The 21,649-nt window shown below is 41.6% G+C and overlaps 1 protein-coding gene across 2 annotated transcripts in view; it reads right to left on the reverse strand.

Annotated features, from left to right (window-relative positions):
• Positions 1 to 21,649, reverse strand: part of MEF2A (myocyte enhancer factor 2A) — a 126,241-nt gene that overhangs the window by 36,281 nt on the left and 68,311 nt on the right. The window contains exons 4-6 of one of the 2 annotated variants that reach the window (XM_084817385.1): positions 3,057 to 3,188; positions 371 to 590; positions 200 to 259 (exon numbers count right to left, since the gene is read on the reverse strand). In XM_084817385.1, the coding sequence (XP_084673511.1) occupies positions 200 to 259; positions 371 to 590; positions 3,057 to 3,188 (412 nt within the window). Of the gene's footprint in view, positions 1 to 199; positions 260 to 370; positions 591 to 2,854; positions 2,993 to 3,056; positions 3,189 to 21,649 lie in introns of both variants that reach the window. The other variant, XM_084817384.1, reaches the window with a different exon arrangement.

Here is a 21,649-nt window from a genome sequence, read left to right on the forward strand (position 1 = left end):
CCTTGCATGTTGCAAACATAAGCAAATGCTAGAATAAAGGATCAGCAAATATCCTCTCCCCTCAATTTAGAAGAGTAGGTCTCAAAGGAAACTGTTTGTGGTCATCCATGTAACTTTGCTTTCTTCATCCCAGTCTTGTCACCAGTTTTGGTTAATTAAGCCTCTTACAGCATTCAAATCACAAATCTGTATAACTCACCCACTGGACTAGAACCAGCTCCATTTGGCACTGAGAGATCTGTTGTGGTCAACATACCACCTAATTAGGGAAGAGAAAAATATATATTTCAGTCCATCTGATACATTGGTTACTGAAGTTAGTACAAGTGTGGACGTTTGTTCAACTTTATTTACAGAAATTAATTCTTACTTGCACTGCCTGTACTTGGTGGTCTTTGAGGACCTCCAGGTGATACATTTCGATGCAATGAAGCTTGAGGAGGGGTCAGCATGGTGGTGTCTGTCAAGGTAGAGCTTGCTGCCAGTGCTGGGGATACAAGGGAACTCCCAGGATTACTGTAGGTTAAAGAATTGGGGCTGGACACAGGAACAGTGACCGACATTGAGAAGTTCTGCGGAGGCAACCCAGGCTGAAAAGAGTGGGGAGGAAATCATGTGAGCTAGTTTTAGAGAGCTACCCTTTTCTCATGTTTTAATCAAAAGTTAGAATGCCAACTTTTTGCTTTATCAAACAAAAGTCTCAATACACACAACATAGGTAATGTTCAATGCAAAGTATTATAATTTGTTATATACAAATCACACGCAACATTCTCAAATCTGGTTAGAAATAATTAAGCGCTACAGTGAATTACTTCAAATTCATCACATACAGATACATTTTACAAAATATTGCAAGTAGAAAATTTAAAAACGTTACTGGTATCCACTTGTTACATTCACACAAACTTTTAAAATTATACCTTTATGGTCAGAAACAACTGTATCTTAGACTACTTAAGCATGCAGATAAAGAAGAATATGTTATGTGATAGGAAAACTTTGAGGAACACAATAAAGTACTATTTTTATTTTTGAATGTTTCAAAGCAAATTGGATTACACACATTATGTAGTTCTATGTACCCATCATGTTAAAACGTTCCTGAGAAGCTAGTAAAATTGTGAGGTATGCTATTATAGTAGTCATTTTTCATTTTTTCTGAAGACTGCATTTGAAGGAATGCAACTTGAGTTAAAAGCATTGCACTAAAATTACATACATGTATATAGGCCTTTCAACTTATGCCACCTCTCTTACTTCAAATCACTCCTTAAAACCCATATTTTCTGTGAAGCCTATGGCCCCAAATTCCCATACCCTACTGCAACTAAGACCAAGAATGTGTAACTTAAATAACTGCATACTGTTCCTCTAATTATGCCTGACTCCATTTTCCTTTGTGTTTATTTCTAGATTGCAATGCTCAATTATAATTTGTCAAGTCCCATTTACCTGGATGGTGCTATATAAAATCACAAGAACCAACAGCTTTGTTATAACCTAACTGGTCAACAATTAATTATAACTTGACAGTTTTGTATATCACTCTCTGAGCAACAAGCCATTATGAATTAGAATTTTGCCTTACCAAGTGCACTGAAAAATATGTACCTCATTACTTTCGCAGTTCATATTTTAAGGCAGTAATATGTCACAGCCCTTTTTAAAAACCCTTCAAATCATATGATTATGAAGAAAATAAGGGGATAAACATAATTCAATACAGAATGATTTAAAAAAATGAAGTTCTGATTGATAGAGGAGAATTCTCTCCCATTGCAAATAAGCTCTCATAGGATGCATCTCTTTAAAGCTGTATTGGACACATTTACTTGGAATAAAGCCTGCAATGGAATTTATTTCCACACAAACAACTCAACCAAAACAACTTTTAACAGGTATAGGTGGGTTGGTCCTACACAATGAGATGCCTAAAATAAGTAATCTTTTCTTGGACCAACCATGTCAGGCACAGGTGCCCAGAACAGAAATTATTTTTTTGTGTATGTAGGGTATTAGTCTAAGAATGAAGTGGAAGCAGATTAGGGCACTGTCAACAGTACCAATTTTGAACCATTCTGTCATGGTTTCTCCAAACAAAACCAAGGAATTTAGTTTTGTAATCTTGCTGAGAATCCTGTTAAGAGATTCCAATCCCTCTCAAAGAGTTCCTCAATGGGGAACTGTAACAATTCATCATTAGGTACAGACTGTCTAACTCCCCCAGAGTTACAGTTTGTATGTACTTTACTTCAAAGAAATCTGAGTTGTGCATGAAGGAATCCCAGATTCTGAGAATATATTAGCATTGGTGAAGTTCTATTTATTGCAAAGTTTTTATTTTTTCACAGAACCAGAACCAGTGGGATCATACAGGGCAAAAGGAGACAAGAATTGATTTACTTGAAAAAAGAATGAGGAGAGACAGGAACCTATACAGAATGCATATCCCCAGCCCTGAAAGGTTTATACAAACAATACTTTGTTTGTTATCAACTCTGTCAGAAGACAGTACAGACATTTATGTTTTGGGGGGGCACTCACGAGAACTAGAAACTTATTTCATGAAAGCAGAGCTTCTTAGGAAGCTCACTGCATTAGAGACTTTTCTGGTTGCCTTCTACCATATAGATATACAGCCCACAAAGTGCCTTACTCACCAAGTTTACAGAATAGGTTTCTTATAACCATCCAAGATTTCTGTCTCAGATATATGCACCTTTATGTGGATATTTCTGCTTTATAAGCATGGATAGCCGTATTATCTTTATTGTAGCTTTCAGTGTTAAGGAGATAACATAAAATGTTCTCATGCATGTAATAAAAGCACAAGCCATACCACAGTACTCACTGCGATTTTATGATTCCGCATCATATTATCAAACTCTTCATTAATTTTTTTATATTTTTCTTCTGTATGTGGCGTGAGAACATATGAAGTGTCAGGGTCCGGGCTGTCGCACCCTCTGTTTTCCTTCTTGTTCAGAGCCTAAATAATGAAGTTAATAAAAAGAATCAACAAATAAAAAGTAGGAGGTAAAAAAAGTACTTACAGGGCCCCGCTTGAAAATAAAATCACTATCTTCATTTAGTTTGCTGAATCTGTCCTCCGATAGTGGACTGTGCTCAAAGTAATCGTCAGCATCAGGACTCTCACAACCATTAAGGCCTTTCTTTCTTAAAGTCTGAAATACAATTGGAAAATTCACACACAGACAATACTAAACTTGCCATGTTGTTGTTTTTTAAACCGCAAACTTGCATTAAGAGAGCACAGACTTGTTTCACATCCAGTGCCACTGAAATAACAGTTTCCAAATACATTGTGACTTTTTAGCCCTCTTAATAACACACATACCATTTCCCCCCTTTATAATCATCACAGTGATTTTCAAACTTTTATTTTCCCAGACATTGTTAGCATTCCCATTTTTTACCTTTGCTATCTTAAATCTGCTGTTGTGTTTTAAATATCTGCATTGATGCTAGGTTTTACTCTGGTTGTACTGTTATTCTGTAGTTTTAATTTATTACATTTATATTGTATTTTCTGTTGTATTTTTGTGGTTGTAATTTTGTAAACCACCCAGAAAGCTTCGGCTACTGGGTGATATAAAAATTAAATACATAAATAAATACATACATACATAAACTTTTCTATGAGGCCTGGGAGTCTTTGGGAGCCTTAAAGGATCCTTGATTTGAAAAAAGAATAGCAGAAGCTTCCCTGAAAGAAAGCTTGGCTGCCATTACCAATCATCACCTGCAATAATACACAGCCACCTGCCACCAGAGAGTTTTGTGAACATTCTAGGCTCACTGGTTTCCTGCGTGAACCGAGACCATATCCTTAAACAATGACGGGTAGAAGGTAGGCCACAATCTACCATGCAGGGTATACAAAGCATCACATAACTAATCTGTGTAATGACTTTACTTTAAAGAGATCCTGAGGCTTGAAATGCACATTACAAGCGGTTCTGTGTCATTTTCCTCTCTGCTTTTTTAAAAAGCCAAACTTAGCCTTAGATTTGGAGTGAAGGATGAACAGACAGAAAAAGGCTGCTTAACCCTTTCCTCTCTGGCAGTGTTGGAGCTCAAAAATCACTCTCTGCAAGCTGTTAGAGTTTGCTCTCTTTCTCTGTGTCTCTTTCTCTCGCGCGCACACACACACAGAGAGGAAAGTGCGCATGTGAGCAGGTGAAACAAGTACATTAGCAAGAGTGATTTTCAGCTAAGGACAGCCAGAAAAGAAAGATGTGAACAGCTTCTATACACCTGCCCTTCCTCCACTCCAACCTCCAGGCCGGGGGGGTGGGGGGGGGAGAATGGGACAGAATCCCCTATAATATGCATGTCGAACCCTAGAATGCACTTCTATATTGTCAATTTAAACATATCTCAATAGAGATTCTAGTTTTTAAAAAAAAATTAAAGTAGACCAAGCAAGACTAAAGTCAGCCAACCCTTGACCTAAATTTTCCCAGAGTTCCCCTTAAGGTGCTGATATTCCAAGACAAATCACTGTGAGGACAAAAACAAGAGTTCCTTGAGGTCAGAAAGTCTGAACACCACCATACTAAGCAATGCTTAAAAGCCGACTTCCTGGAGAACTATAGGTTTTTAGCACTTCAAAGATGGTACAGTATGTTCTGAACCCGTATCATTTTCTCTATCCATTCTATGGATTTGGCAAACTTAGTTTACAAACCAGAAATGCATTTGGTTGATAAATAAGTACACAGAGTTTCCAGAAAGGAGCAGAACATCTCCATTCCATCCACCTTTAAAATTAATACCCATAACATTTTGTTGCGAGAGGTGTAGGGAGAAAGACTTCAGTCAAAACTATCTGAACTTTATCAACACTAAAGGAGGAGTTGCACTCTCAAGGTTTTCAAGCAAACCTACACAGATTTCATTCCATTATAGCCCGTAATTTCTTAGCAGTACTTTCTTAGCAATAATTGCTATTAACTAATAACAGATTGCTTAAACACCTTGGAAGTTTCTAAACACAAAAACTGGCACTAGATAATAGGACGATGAGAATTACAGCTCAAGCATAAGTATTCTGCTATATATTCACCTGCAGTAAATTTACTTCTGAGGAAAAGGTAGAAGAACGAACCAGATCAAGCTGTGAGGCAGCAGCATTTCCATGACAACTATGTGAGATTTCATGGTACAGTTAACCAACATTTGGTTTAATTTCTTTCTTGGCAGCACCAAAGTACCCTCAACATTTCACGCAACACAATCAAACCATGTAAAGATTACAAGGCGCCATTAAGATATAATTCCTTCTCGGGTTACTTGGCATAGCGTTGTGTGTTCCACATACAGTGCCTAGAACTCCCACTAAATCAGCATACACAGGGAAAACAGGTGTAGCTTTCGCCAACACCTGTCACAGCACTTATCTCTACTGTCTAACCAATCAGGTGGATACTTATATGGACTTAACCATACATGGTCCTGCTGTCCAAGGCTTTGAAAGCAGCTAACCCTCCCAAACCTTCAACAAGGCTAGCCTGCCAGTCTTCTACACTGTGATATCAGCAGAGAAAATGCTAACACTACAGTCTGGATTACATTTAACCTTTATAAATTATTGAATACTATAAATAGATTCAGAAAGCGTATGGCATTCATACCAGAATACACACATTTTGCCCAACATGACTCGACACTCTGCACTTGCGTATCTAGAAAAAGGAAATTATTTCCATTAAAAACTATACATGTGGAGCAGGGGGAGAATGAGATTTATACAAGTCAGAGGCTACAGCAATCCTCCTGACTATTCCCAAAACATACTCCAATCTTATTGTGAGAGAGAGTGAGAGAGAGAGAGAGAGAGAGAGAGAGAGTGTGTGTGTGTGCACGCGCGTGCGAGAGAGAGACAGAGACAGACAGACAGTGTGTGCGTGTGCATGTGTTCTACCTGCTCTGGATGGTGTTCTGGTGTTCAGCCTGTTCTGGGTGCGGCTGCATTCCCACTGAAGGAGTAGGTTTCGCAGATTGGGGGTTTTCATTGCCACTTGAGGCTCAGGTGGGCTCAATGGCACAGAGTGCCTTCTACCAGTATCAGTTGGTGGCCCAGCCAGGTCCCTATCCCAGCCATGACGGGGATAACCCAGCTTCAGTAGTCTATGCTCTGGTAACCTCCAAGTTAGCAGATGCAATGCACTGTATGTGAGGCTGCCTTTGAAGACAGTCCAGAAGCTGCAGTTTGTGCAAAATGCAATGGCCAGATTAACAGCAGGAACCAGAAGGTCTGGACATATAACACCAATTCTGGCCTGCTTGCACTAACTGCCTGTACCTTTCCAAGCCCAATTCAAGGTGCTGGTTTTGACCTACAAAGTCTTACAGGGCTCGGACCACAACACCTAATGAATACTTCTCCCGGTATGAACCTACCTGTATACTATGATCATCATCAGAAGCCCTCCTCCAAGTGTCTCCTCTGAGAGAGGCTCGGAGGATGGCGATGAGGGAGATAGCACTGTCATGGGTGCCCCCCCCCCCCCGCATTATGGAATGCTCTCCCTAGTGAAGTCCGCCTGGTGCCAACATTATCTTTTCAGCACCAGGTTAAGATTTTCCTCTACTCCCAGGCATATGGTAAGGTCTTTAGCTGGTCCTGGGATTTTTCTTGTAGATTGTGTAAAACTGTTTTATATTTTTTATGTAAGTGGTTTTTTATGTTGTTATATTTTTTTTTAGGGTTTTAATCTTTATAAACCATCCAGACAGCTTTGGCTATTGGGCAGAAATGTAATAAATGAATTGAAGTGTGTGAGTGTGTGTGTGTGTGTGTGTGTGTGTGATGTTACACTGGAACCTAGAAGCATTAATGAGTGTTCAGGTCTTTGTCTCGCTAAAAAAAAGTCTGCACAGAAAAGAGCTGGAATGAGTTCATCCCACCAGTTTGAAATTTAACTTCTAAGCTCAGAACAAAAAGACATTTGTCCTCTTTGTAATAGTTATTTTAAGAATGGAATTAACCCTGCCTTGACTCAGGAGGAAGGAAAAGGTCTCATTATCTCTCACTTCAGATTCTGGAAATCTTCATTCCAAACCAAGTTCTTGTCACTCTCATGCTGCTTAAAGCTACAGTCCCCCATTTCTGATAAATAAGTCAAAGTCTGTGTTGATATCTAAAAGTTTGGCCTCCTAATCTCACACACAGAAATGTCGCTTTGTGAGCCTAACTCTGATAAGAGTGCCACTTATTTTATCATTATCAAGAACCGTAAGAGTAAAACTGTTACTCCTGCATGTCAAAAGAAGCGTAAGTGGAATGTTGTAATCTTTAAGCAAGGCTGGACAGAATCTGTGGGAGACTGGCCAGCCTGGGCTATGTTTTCTCACAGGCAACAATGTTAGAGATAACCAGCTCTTGCTCAAAATGGAGAAGAGGCCCTGATTCTTGGGAATCTGTCTATATACATGCAAAAAGATTCCACAATCCCGTCATGTATTCATTCATCATATCCTCTACTTCGTACTTGATATATTTTCAAGTTTTACAACTTGATAAATGTTTCGAGATTTTGTTTTCATTTATTTAACTTTTCCCTAAAACAAAATGCAAGGTGAATTGCTACTAAGCAAAAGAATGCCTCTCCATCCCTTTGTATACACCCTTCCATTATGAATACAAGTTATCCTCTTCTTTGCTCACAACCAGGGAACCATAGATTTTGTCAGCCTTGATAGCCAGTAAAATCTGTGCTATTCACAACCCTGCCTCTCCCCCAACTTGGTGCAGAGATCTTGTTCCACACTGTGCTTCAGAGGCACTCAGAAGCAGCAAGAAAATCTGGTGCTGTCAGAGTGTCTCTTAGGAACAATGTGAGCTTAGTGAGTGCATATGTCACACCCTTCTCTAGGCCCAGAGAAATAAAAGGGGCTTCAGACACTCCGAAACCAGTGAATTTTTTTTTGCTTTATGGTGCCTCTGAAGCCCAATGGAGCATTCAAGCTGCGTCCCACTTCTCATTGCTTTCAAGTACCTCAAAACCCAGCTCAAACTCAGGGAGAACTTGAACCATTCTCTCAAGCCTGGAGAAAGGCAGGAGATTGCTCCCACCACTCTGGGCTTTTAAGTGCCTATAAACGCAGTAGAGTCAGGAGGAGCCCCCACCCATTCCTCTCCAGGCTAAAAAAAAATACACCGGTACATCTGGTAGGCTTGAACTAGTAAATCTGTGAGTGAATCTGTAGACCCCTTCCCCATAACAACAACCTAGTTGTGGGTCGCATATAACTATATATATTGACATCACTTTCACACTCTGAGGGCGGGCACTTCCTCATAGAGTTCAGAAGACTTAGAGGCCATCCACATGAGCGGTGCCATTGCTGGCACGCAGCTATATATGCCCCGAGGAATGCTACCGCTTAGTGGGACTGCAGGGCCCAAGGAACAGCAAGTGGACAGCAACATGCTAGACTAACACATAATCATTTGACCATACCAAATATCTTTATTAACTGCCTTGCTTTTACCAAATTGTCACACTACTGAATTACAAAGGATACTTGGAAGGATAATTAACATGGTGTTTTCCTGAACGCTTAATTTTCCAGGGTGGTTGCATAGACTTATCTTTCTCTTGGTCAGCGACAGGGCATGCAGCGTGTAATCCTTTGATTTCTACAACTGCCTCACAAAGAACATTTGACTTGCAAATCTTTGTAGTAGTATTTCGTGTTATTTTCATCATTGATTCTGTCGTTCAACATTACTGAATGTATTTTATGTACCTGTATGCAGTTTGCAAAAGTAAGGCCTCCTTTTCAAGCCTATGAACAGAGTGATGCATTCAGTTTGGCAGTTACAGTACACTGCTAGTTTTTGAAGCTTGACTGAAACATGCAGAAAAACATGTGCAAAAAGCTGCACCTGACCCAAGTAAGAGTGTTGCACTTTACCTACTGTTGCTGTTCTTCAAGTGGCTCTTTGTGTTGTCACACTAGCAAGGCCTGCACACGTGCCAGCCAAAACACAGAAGTTTCTAGAACTTTGGGGAGGACAGGGTGCTCCTTCCCCTTCCCTTCCCAAGCATTTTTGGTGCCATGCTCCCAAGCCAAGGAGCAGGGTTAATGCCTAGCCAGTTTAGTTCATTCAACACCAAGGAAGCATATGTATCCTATCCACGAAAGCCTTTACAGCAGGGAAGGAGGATGGGTGATGGTGACTGCTCAAAGAACATTTGTTACAATTGAGTGCAATTCTTGTTTTCTCCTTTCTGTCCTCTATGCAGTCCCACAGATGTGAGATGGAAGTGCTCTTTCCTGGTGGAGGAAGGTGACTTTGGCCCAGTCACTGAGTCTCAGCCTAACTTACCTCACAGGGTTGTTGAGAGGATAAAAAGGACAGGAGGAGGCCCATGTACATTGCCTTGGGCTCTTTGGAGGAAGGGGGGATATTATTATTATTATTATTATTATTAATAATAAGCACTACTACTACTACTACAAGCAGCAGGCTCCCTTAGGGCAATGGCTCCACAACAGGGGAAACTTGTCAAGTAATCCTTTAAGAAACTGATTCCAAAGGGGTGGGAGAACTACCTGAACATGATGTGCAGAAATGGCCCCAAACACAGAATTAAATAGAGGAGTTTGCCATCCTGCACTTTGCAATCCCAAGAGACTATCACATTTGCAGGCTTCAAATTTGACAAACCCAGGATCCCTGCTTACTGCCTCATCTCTTTCTACCCATCATGTGGGGTGGTGGGGAAGGAGTAGGGATGTACGGACTGTGTAAAATCCGCTCCATCTGTCTTTTGCGGATTGTCAGGTGCCTTTCGTTCCATCATCCGCCCACAGACAGATGCGATTTTTTTCGTCATGCGGAAAAATACGGAAATAATTATGTAAATATTTACGTAAGTATTTGTGTAAGTATTTACATAATTTACCCCAGTACATAACATTCAGTGTATTGTCCCCTATTCCATTCTACGTTTCCTCAGCAGAAACTTGCGTATTTTTCTACAGATTTATATGCGTAAATTTCAGGAAAATACAAAAATCATCCGAAAGTCCATGGACTCCGCAGGTTCTGAGGGGGTCACTCCGCAGCGGATTCTGCAGGTCGGATTCTTAGAAATCTGAACTCATTTTAATCCGTCTTGAATTTCTCCAGCATCCCTAGGAAGGAGTGAGGGGATCCTCCTCCTTACAACCAGCTGTGTATTCGGCTATTGCTCCATCTTTCCATGCCAAAGCCCAGGCTTTGGCAGTCAGTCAGTTGCACTGGGTGGTGGGATGGGGCCAGGGAACAGACCTGGGGGAAAACATTTCCGCCTGGTCTGCTCCTAGGACATAAATAGGGGGTCTCACTTTGGGTCTCAGCATTGCCACTGACTACTTCTCTGCCCACCTGCCACAGTTTCAGTGCTCATTACCTTGTTATGCACAAAGGTTATCCACCAGTTAACTGGGCTTGGAATGAATTTTATCCGCATTCATGAATGGTCTGTATAATGCGGGGGGGGGGGCTGCTTTCCTCACAGCAATATGTGTGGTTTGCTACTCACTTTTACTGTTATATGACATTTTAATAAGAGCAACTTCACAGCAAACACCATACCATGAGTGAGGAGGAAAAGGCTTCCTGCTCCTCAAAGGAGGATCCCTCTGAAGGAACTAGGAGCATTGCTTCAAGGGCCCAGCCCAGGGGCTGACATGCCTGCTGCACACCCTGGTCATAGGAACGGCCTATGGTATCAGTTCGCACTATGGTGCACATGAGATTCCTGCCACACCCAACAACAGTCTTCCAGCATGCAGGCTGGGTGTTGGTATCAGTCAGCAGTCAGGCTGTCTGATGTCTGGATCCTTGCCCTATGCTAGCCAGGGTCTATGAGCTGTAACTAATAAAAGCTGTGGCCATTTTAAACCCACATGTAGTTCTTGCTCCCATATCCCATCCCACATTGCAGGCACAATCCAATACTGGCCCATTCCTACGGCAAACAGAACTTGGCATTCATACTGTTCCAAACAGTGTCCATGTACAAGATGTGCTGTGTGGGAATAATCATTAACTTTTTCCAGCTGATGTAGAACTCCAGGCTCTGCAACGTGATAATTGTGGTATTAATCATTCTCTTTAGCTGTGCTTGCAAAAGGTTCACACAGAGTCAATTACCAAAGTATGATATGGAACAATTATATGGCCAAATCCCAGAGGTAGGCAACTACCACAGCCACACACTTCGTAAACACTCTTGGGATTGTGCATGGTTCAAACCAGAGAACTCCTAATTGAAATATGGACCCATCTCCATATGCAAGTCTAAGAAAACACCAGAGCTTTGGTGTGGTGCTCACATGAACAGATGAAACCTGAAGGGCACATCTTTACCCAACAGATGGAAAATGGTACCTACAGATCCCATGTGGATATTCTGTGTGGATGAATCTGTTGAGAGACTGGAGGTCCAAAATGGGTTGCTGATCCACACTGATGTCATCTACATACAAGCATTTTATTTATGTATTACGTAGATTTATATACTGCTTTCCAGTGGGCTATCAAAGCAGAATATGCTCTATGACTTCCTTTTGCAAGAAGGTTGGCACGTATCAATTGGGGTGATGGAGCATCTGGAGTCAAGGTCAGTTCCTGAAATCACAAATCCCTTTTGCACAAACATAAGGTCTCAGGTAATATCCAACTATTTGTCTCTGAAAACTGCAAGTTGGTTGCCAAAAGATAACTGACGGTGGAAGTAGCCTGCGATGAAAGCAAAAAATTGTGTCTGGAAGAGTCCAATGTGTCTTTATGGAATGATTAATGTCCCTTGATCTTCTGATGTTGTAACTGCATGCTGAAACTCAGGGAGGCACAGCAAGTACTACCAAAAGTTGCACACATTTCATCGTAGCCAGATGGAAAGGGTTTAAATTGGGATCATTCCTTATAAGATGGAGGCTGAGGAATGATGTCCTGAATAAATGCTGTCTTTGCCTCTTTAATGCTCAACCAGGGAAGTCAAAACCTCTACTGTCTCAATCCCAGCAGCAATTCTAGGCATACTCATAATTACCTAGGTTGTCGTTTTTTAGCACAGGTATACATTCCATCAAATCCAATGTGAGTTTAGTCATTGTCTTAGTTATTTCCTCAACAGAAGTGTCAACTGGTACTTTCACTTGGAGGAAAGGGGGGTCCATCTGGGGGCCCAGTGCTGCTGAATCAGAGCATGGTCCAGCCTTCATAGCGACTTTCATCATGTGGCTAGCTTTTCTGAATCTGCTCCCTTCAACTAAATGTTATGCACCCCTTTGTTGAGCTTCTTCCAAGGCACCTGAAGGACAACATCCATCCATTTGGTGGACTCCAAGCCACTGAGTCCCTCCCAACACCAGGGACTTCATGGTGGACATTTTTGTAGCTGCCAGCTCTCTGTCCAAAATGATAGATTTAAGCCAGGATTCTCCTATCTATGCTAGCCTGTTTAGTAAATTTTTGGCAGATTCTCTGCATTGAGGGATTTACCTAAATGTGTTAGGCAGTGTTAGGCAATGAACACATCTATCAGACTGGGTAACCACACCCCGGACTCTTCACACTTTTTAAAAAGAGGTCCTGTTGTGCCGTACTCACAGGACAATCTAAGGACCACTACTCCAGAAACAACTAGTGGAAGAAATACACACAGAAAACTGTGAGTACTGCTGTACCTCAGAAGATGGAGTAAGGTGTTCTCACACTATGGTAGCAAGAGAAGAATTGAGTCAGTGAGGCACTAGCCCCATCCCTTGGTGCCCAAAGATAGCATTCAAGGCGATGGGTGAAAGATCTCCTCATTCTTCCAAAGTTGTAGACATTTCTGTGATTTGGCCTCCACACACAAAGATTCCCTTTGTGATATGGAGCAGAGACCATGTGGGAACATTCAAAATATTAAATAGCCAGTATGGTGCAATAGACATTGAATATGGATATCTGAAACATGGGACAAAATGCCTGTTCAGCCATGAAGCTCACCTGGTGACAACCAATTACTCACAAGCTTGCATCATAGCGCTAGGCCTACAGAGGAAAATGTCGTTATCAGTGACTTAGACTCCAATCCTCAATCCAGTCATATTTACACTCAAATGCAAGGGATCATTCCATTGTGTGCATAAGAAAGCTGGCATTCTTCCAAAAGGATTTCTGCATCCTAACACCTGCACAAAAGTCACCATACTGACTACAAAAGTACAAGCACATATAAACAGATAACCAATCTGTTACATTATTTTGTAATCCCTATTGTCAAGCAACAATTTGGCTGGATTCGCAAAAACAACCTGGTATAATGCCAGCTGGAACCAGTTTCAATCATAGTCTTCATTGGTGAGAATACGTAGTTTGGCTTTCTAGGTACTAAATATTCAGGAAACTGGAAGATTAACGTTCAAGTCTAGGTATTAAATTTCCAGGTACAATTATGTTCTACCTAGAGTTTGAGTTAAAGAACACGTAAAGGCTTGCGTTGCACAATTCCATTTGCAAGTTTCAAAAAACAGCTGCCGTTTGTTATTGTAGCATGCTGCACCATTCCAATTAAAAGTCACTTTCATTACTATATATAGGAAAACAGAAGATCAACACAGTGTGCCCAAGTTTTAAGAACTTCAGGGAAAGCCCATCTCTCGGTCCCACTACCATCAGAGACACACTTGTGGTGATGCGAGGGCCTTCTCTGTGGCTGCTCTAGGCTCAGGAACCCCCTGCCTAGGGAGGCTAGGTTGGCTCCCTCTGTCTTGTCCTACCTCCAGCAGGCAAAGATGTTTTTATTCAGGCAGGCTTTTCGCATGCAAGGTGGTATGCTATTGACGCGAATTAAACTGATTCAGTGCTGGCTATGTCTTTCATTATTATGTTTTTAATACATTTCTTTTTATGTTATGTTTTTACCAAGATTTTGCATTAATCTGTATTTTATTATGCTTAGCAGCCTTGAGCACCATTTTTGATGAAAAGGTGAGTTATACATTTAATAAATAATTAAAACATTCCTTATATCCATAAGAACATAGGACCCATGCTGAACCAGACCAAAAGCCCATCTAGTCTAGCATTCTGTTCACACAGTGGCCAAGTAGCTGCTTATGGGAAACCCACAAACAGGGCATGAGTGCAATAGCTTGGGTTCCCAGCAACTGGTATAGAGGCTTACTGCCCCTGATACTGCAGGTAATTTACAGCCATAACTAGTAGCCACTAATACCCCTATTCACCATAAGTTTGTCTAATCCCCATTTAAGCCATCCAAGTTGGTGGCCATCACTACATCTTGCCGTAGCAAATTCCATAGTTTAGCTATGTGCTTTGTGAACAAGTACTTCCTTTTATCTGACCTGAATCTCCCACCAATCAGCTTCATGGGATGACCCAGGTTCTAGTATTATGAGAGCACCTATGAACTTTCTCCATACCATGCTTAATTTTGTACACCTCTATCATATCCCCCCATACTCACCTTTTTTTCTAAGCTAAACAGTCACAAACATTTTAACCTTTCCTCATAACAGAGTTATGCCAACACCTTAATAATTTTGGTTGTTCTTTTCTGCATCTTTTATAACTCTACAATACCCTATCTGAGGTGCAGTGAACAGACCTGTACACAGTATTCTTAGGGTGAATGCACCATAGATTTGTATAAGGACAGTATGATATTGGCAGTTTTATTTTCAATTCATTTTCTAATTATGCTCAACATGGAATTTGCCTTTTTCACAGCAGCTGCACACTGGGTTGACATTTTCATTAAGCCATCTGCCACAATCTCAAGACCTCTTTCTTGGTTAGGTACCGCCAGATTGGATCTCATCAGTGTACACATAAAGTTGGGATTTTTTGTCCTAATGTGCATCACTTTATTTATAATAATTGTATACCACTTACTATAATAACATTTATAAGTGGTTTGCATAGAAAAAATATTAAATATATGGAAAAATATTCCATATATTTAATATAACTGCTAAGTCTGCTTCAGAGTCTTTGGCGAGGGACTTTGTCAAATGTTTTCGGGAAGTCCAAGTGAACAATGTCTACCAGATCACCCCTGTCAACACATTAGTGAGACAGGACATACCTTTGCAGAAGCCATGCTGAACCTTTTTCAGCAGAACTTGTCCTTCTGTATGCTTGATAATTTTACTCCTTTAACTTAGTTGTCCAATGATCCAACTGCCTATCTAGCCAGTTTCCTGCTTCTGATGTATTTAAAGAATCTTTATTGTGGGTTGTGGGCATTTGGGGTGGGTTAGGATATTTTAGAAAACGTTTTTATTGTAGAATTTTATTGTTTTAAACTATTTTATTATATGCTTTGTACATCGCCCAGAGTGGCTGGGTGACCAGCCAGATGGGCGATTAATAAATTTAATAAAATAAAAAATAAATAAATATTGTTGGCCTTGATATTAGCCTTATGCTCCTCAAAATGCTTTTTTGCATCCCTTATCGTCTGCTTTCATTTCCATTGTAAACGTTTGTATTCCCTTTTGTTCTCATGTAGGCAAGACTCTAGTTTCTGAAGGAAGCCTTCTTTTCTCTAATAGCTGTCTTAACACTGCTCATTAACCATACTCATGACATCTTGGACTAGGTCCTACCTTTCCTGGCTGTGGTATACATTCTAGCTGAGCTTCTATTATTGTGGTTTTAAGTAACTTCCAAGAATTTTGGAGAGATATAACCCTCTTGACTCCCCCTTTCAACTTCCCTTTTACCAGTTCCGTCATTTTAAAGAAGTTTTCTCTTCTGAAGTGAAATGTGACTGAGTTGGACTTGCCTGCAATCTCCCACTTAAATATACATTAAATTTGATCGCACTATGGTTACCATTTCCAATTGGCTTAACAACACTCACATCTCGCACTAGGTCTTGGGTGGCACCATTTAGGATTAAGTCTAGGGTCGTCCAATGTTAATATATTTCTAATATTCACAAACATAGATGATCTCATGCCTTATTTTGTGTCATGTCTAACCCAGACCTGGGACAGGATGACTCCTGAGATAAACACTGACACTGCAGAGCCTAAAGACCCTGTGGGACCCCCTGACTCTAGTGATATGCCAGGAACATCCAGCAGCTGTAGAGAAGCTATACTGGGCTCTTGGTGGACCCTGAGGAACCCCCAATGGGGCCCCTGGGGGATATACCTCACCTGTGGAGTCAGAGGAGGCTGCTGAGCATCCACTCAGTGCCTAGACATGCTGGTGCCAGAAGGTGGAGGCACAGGCTGCCACTCAGAGGCAAAATGTGTGCCTAAAGACCTGCAGCAACCAGGCTCCACGACAGTAAAGGTCCGCTCAAGAGCAAGAATCTCCTTGAAAGGAGGAAGTCTCTGAAGTCAGTACTAATACCTTGCAAATGTACATGGGTGTGAAGTGGGAAACTTAACTATATAAACGCTCAATTGAGACCTGCTGTTTGCTGGAACGCCACCTGTAATTCAGTTCCCATTCATTTGCAACCTGGTTTTCCTGACCTTGCCTCTTCTTTGGACTGATCTCTCATGCTGCTGACCCCTGAACTCCTGATAAGATCCTGTTCTTTGGATTGTGCTTGATTTAGACTGCTTGCAAGTGCTTGACTGGCTCTGCCTCAGACCTGCTTTTGGACAACTCTTCTTCTTGACTGGTAATACTGTACTTCTGATTTCTGCCTGCCTTCTGACTTTGCTGAACGGATTTGCCCCATGGCCTGAGCCTGACCCAGCCATAGCAGGATGTTTTGTCATAATGCCCTTACAAGCTGAACATAATAACTCTAAGGCTGCAATCCTGCCTAAGCACACTTATTCACACATCACTAAAATAAGTGAGACTCCCTGTCATGAACATGGCTAAGAGTGGGCTAATTATGGTACCTAGCAGAATAGAATGATCAATTACTTATTAAGATATTAAATTGTATTAAATTGTTAAAGTAACTGGTAATTATGAGAAATGTTTGGTATTCAAAATTCCCCCTTAGGGGTATAATTTGCATGGATGTTCTGAGCAAAAGAATAATGTAAGACAGGAGAGGTTTCTGCCATATGAAAAAGTTCTGCTTTAATTGCACATAAGAGCAAAGAACAGTTGAGTAAAAATGGGTATCCCGACCAATCTTTTATGTCTACTACAGAGATTAACTCCTTCATGGATCACTGCCTTGTTGTGGCGAAGGGGCTTGCATAACTCAGTGAAGCCATAAGCTATGACATACAGGGCCACGAAAGACGGACAGGTCATGGTGGAGAGTTCTGACAAAATGTGGTCCACTGGAGAAGGCAATGGCAACCCACTCCAGTATTCTTGCCAAGAAAACCCCATGGAACGGATCACAAGGCTAAAAGAGATGATGCCGGAAGATGAGCCCCTCAGGTCGGAAGGTGTCCAATATACTACTGGGGAAGAGCAAAGGGAATTTCCAAGTAGTGCCAGAAACAGTGAAGCGGCTGGGCCAAAGCCGAAAGGACACTCAGCTGTGGATGTGTCTGGTGATGAAAAGAAAGTCCAATGCTGTAAAGAACAATATTGTTTAGGAACCTGGAATGTCAGATCAATGAATCAAGGTAAGCTGGAGGTACAATGCAGTACTGGGGTACAATCTCAAAAACGATAGAATGATCTCAGTACAAATCCAAGGCAAGCCATTCAACATCACAGTAATTCAAGTCTATGCCCCAACCACTGATGCCGAAGAAGCTGAGGTTGATCGGTTCTATGAAGACCTACAACACCTTCTAGAACTAACACCAAAAAAAGATATCCTCTTCATCATAGAGGATTGGAATGCTAAAGTAGGAAGTCAAGAAGTCACCAGGATAACAGGCAAGCATGGCCTTGGTGTACAAAATGAAGCAGGACAAAGACTAATAGTTTTGCAAAGAGAATACGCTGATGATAGCAAACACTCTTTTCCAACAGCACAACAGCACTCTACACATGGACATCACCAGATGGTCAATATCGAAATCAGATTGACTATGGCCTTTGCAGCCAAAGATGGAGAAGCTCCATACAGTCAGTAAAAACAAGACCTGGAGCTGACTGTGGCTCAGATCATGAGCTGCTTCTTGCAAAATTTCGGCTTAAATTGAAGAACATAGGGAAAACCACTAAACCATTCAGGTATGACCTAAATCATATCCCTTATGAATATACAGTGGAGGTGAGGAATAGATTTAAGGGATTAGACCTGATAGACAGAGTGCCTGTGGAACTATGGATGGAGGTCCGTAACATTGTTCAGGAGGCAGCAACTCAATCCATCCCAAAGAAAAAGAAATGCAAGAAAGCCAAGTGGCTGTCTGATGAGGCTTTACAAGTAGCTGAGGAAAGAAGGGAAATGAAAAGCAAGGGAGAAAGGGGAAGATATACCCAACTGAATGCAGAGTTCCAGAGAATAGCAAGGAGAGACAAGAAGGCCTTCTTAAATGAACAATGCAAAGAAATCGAGGAAAACAATAGAATGGGAAAGACTAGAGATCTCTTCAAGAAAATTGGAGATCTCAAGGGAACGTTTTGTGCAAAGACGGGCATGATAAAGGACAAAGAAGGCAGGGACCTAACAGAAGCAGATGAGATTAAGAAGAGGTGGAAAGAATACACAGAAGAACTATACAGGAAAGATCTTAATGTCCCTGAGAGCCATAATAGTGCGGTCACTGAACTTGAGCCGGACATCCTAGAGAGTGAGGTCAAGTGGGCCTTAGGAAGCATTACTAACAACAAAGCTAGCGGAGATGACAGTATTCCAGCTGAGCTATTTAAAATCCTAAAAGATGTTTCTGTTAAAGTGCGGCACTCAATATGCCAACAAATTTGGAACACTCAACAATGGCCACAAGACTGGAAAAGGTCAGTTTACATTCCAATTCCAAAGAAGGGCAACGCCAAAGAGTGTTCAAACTACCGCACAATTGCGCTCATTTCACATGCCAGCAAGGTGATGCTCAAAATTCTACAAGCTAGGCTTCAGCAGCATGTGAACCGAGAACTACCCAAAGTACAAGCTGGGTTTCGAAGAGGCAGAGGAACTAGAGATCAAATCGCCAACATTCGCTGGATCATGGAGAAAGCAAGAGAAGTCCAGAAAAATGTCTATTTCTGCTTCATTGACTACGCTAAAGCCTTTAATTGTGTGGATCACTGGCAAATTCTTAAAGAGATGGGAGTACCAGACCACCTTACCTGTCTCCTGAGAAACCTGTACAAGAGTCAAGAAGCAACAGCAAGAACCGGACATGGAACAACCAATTGGTTCAAAATTGGGAAAGGAGTACGACAAGGCTGTATATTGTTGCCCTGCTTATTTAATTTATATGCAGAGTACATCATGAGAAACGCCGGGCTAGATGAATCACAGGTTGGAATTAAGATTGCCGGGAGAATTATCAACAACCTCAGATACGCAGACGATACCACCCTAATGGTAGAAAGCAAAGAGGATCTAAAGAGCCTCTTGTTGAGGGTGAAAGAGGAGAGTGCAAAAGCTGGTTTGAAACTCAACATTAAAAAAACTAAGATCATGGCATCTGGCCCCATCACTTCCTGGCATATAGAAGGGGAAGAAATGGAAGCAGTGACAGATTTTATTTTCTTGGGCTCCAAGATCACCGCAGACAGTGACCGTAGCCATGAAATTAAAAGACGCTTGCTCCTTGGGAGGAAAGCTATGGCAAACCTAGACAGCACAGTAAGAAGCAGAGACATCACCTTGCCGACAAAGGTTCATATAATCAAAACTATGTTTTTCCCAGTAGCAACGTATGATTGATTGATCGATTGATTGATTGTATTTATACCCTGCCCTTTTTCCTCTTGCAAGGAACCCAAGGTGGCTTACATTGTCCTCCTCCTCTCCATTTTATCCTCACAACAACAACCCTGTGAGGTGGGTTGGGCTGAGAGTCTGTGACTGGCCCAAAGTCACCCAGTGAGCTTCCATGGCCGAGTGGGGACTAGAGCTCCTGGTCCAACACTCTTGCCACTACACCACACTGGCTCTCTGTGAGATGGCTGTGAGATGGCTCTGTGTATGGCTGTGAGAACGGGACTATAAGGAAGGCTGAGCGCTGAAGAATCGATGCCTTCAAACTGTGGTGCTGGAGAAGACTCTTACGAGTCCCCTGGACTGCAAGGAGGTCAGATCAGTCAATCCTAAAGGAAATCAACCCTGACTGCTCCTTAGAAGGACAGATACTGAAGCTGAAGCTCAAATATTCTGGCCACCTAATGCGAAGAGAAAACTCCCTGGAAAAGACCCTGATGCTGGGAAAGATTGAAGGCAAAAGGAGAAGGGGACGGCAGAGGATGAGATGGCTAGATAGCATCACCGATGCAATGAATATGGACTTGAGCACACTCTGGGAGACAGCGCAGGACAGGAAGGCCTGGCATGCTATGGACCATGGGCTCACGAAGAGTTGGACACGACTGAACAACAACAACAGAGAGTAATCAAGAAAACCATGATTTTGCTTAATAATCAGCTGAGAAAAGGGTTTGAAGGCACATGATGCAGTTCTGCTGCTGAAGCTAAGCAATCTGACTAGGTTTATAGTCTCTCACACGTATGAGAGACTAAAGCAAGCTGGGAACTATATGCAAGCAGCTCAAAGCTCCCTGGAGAGCTGGCTTAACGTGGAGCCATGACCAGGTTTGAGCCGTGCTTTTGCTAATGTGTGTTCATGCTACTTTTTGTGCACACACAGACAAATAATTTAATAATACATCCTAATGTGTTGTGTGAACTGAACAGAGTAATTTAAGAAAAAACATTCGGTTTCAAATGGAAACAGACTCTCATGCCCAACCTTCTCCTATATCAAGTCAGCACAATGCTCGATTTTGTTCTTGTAAAGTATCTGCTACACATTTCTATCAGATTCATACAATTGTCTTCCCCTTCTCTTTTGAACACTGGGATAACTTGGCTGTTCGGAATGAGGAGTCCTAGGGGAGTTTCAAAAGCAGTTTGCAACATGGGCTTCATTAGAGATTCACTGTTCAGAAGTATAAAAACAGTTGGTGTACCCAAGCCCCTAGGGGCAAGGCACATCTGAAGTAGGTCTTTGGAGCCTGGCCACAGAAAACCCAACAGTTGGTTTCAATGTCAGAATCAGAACACTTTTAACTCTGTAGAACCAGTTTCTTTTGAGGACAAGTGGAAAACCCTGCACCTTCCATTTTTTTCTGGAGGCAAGCAAATTAAAATAGGGTTATGTCCCAACATGCAACTTTAGAAGCAAATACTAGATCTTCATCACCCTGAAGCAGTTCCTATTTTTAAACTATTGTGCTTCAGGAAATTCTCCATCTGTCACATCGCAGGTAATTCAGAATGGCAGTAACTGACCAAGAAGTGTTTCTAGATGTATCTGTTCTTTCAAGACCACCAATGAGCTATGCCACTAAAATCACTCACTCTACTACCAAAAAATCCCCATTTGTATGAAGACTTCTAGACAAGCCCCCACCCACCTGTGCCAGCACATTCCAAAGGCAAACCACAGCAGCTTTGCATGACAAACTGAGAAGTCACTTAGTTATTACAGTTGCATATAGGACTCAGTACAAACTACCATGCCATTATGGCTCTTTGAGATGTGGCAA

This window comes from Heloderma suspectum, chromosome 11 (genome assembly GCF_057233095.1).
Source record: "Heloderma suspectum isolate Gila_16-S chromosome 11, 16-S_ref, whole genome shotgun sequence".
Lineage (NCBI taxonomy): Eukaryota > Metazoa > Chordata > Lepidosauria > Squamata > Helodermatidae > Heloderma > Heloderma suspectum.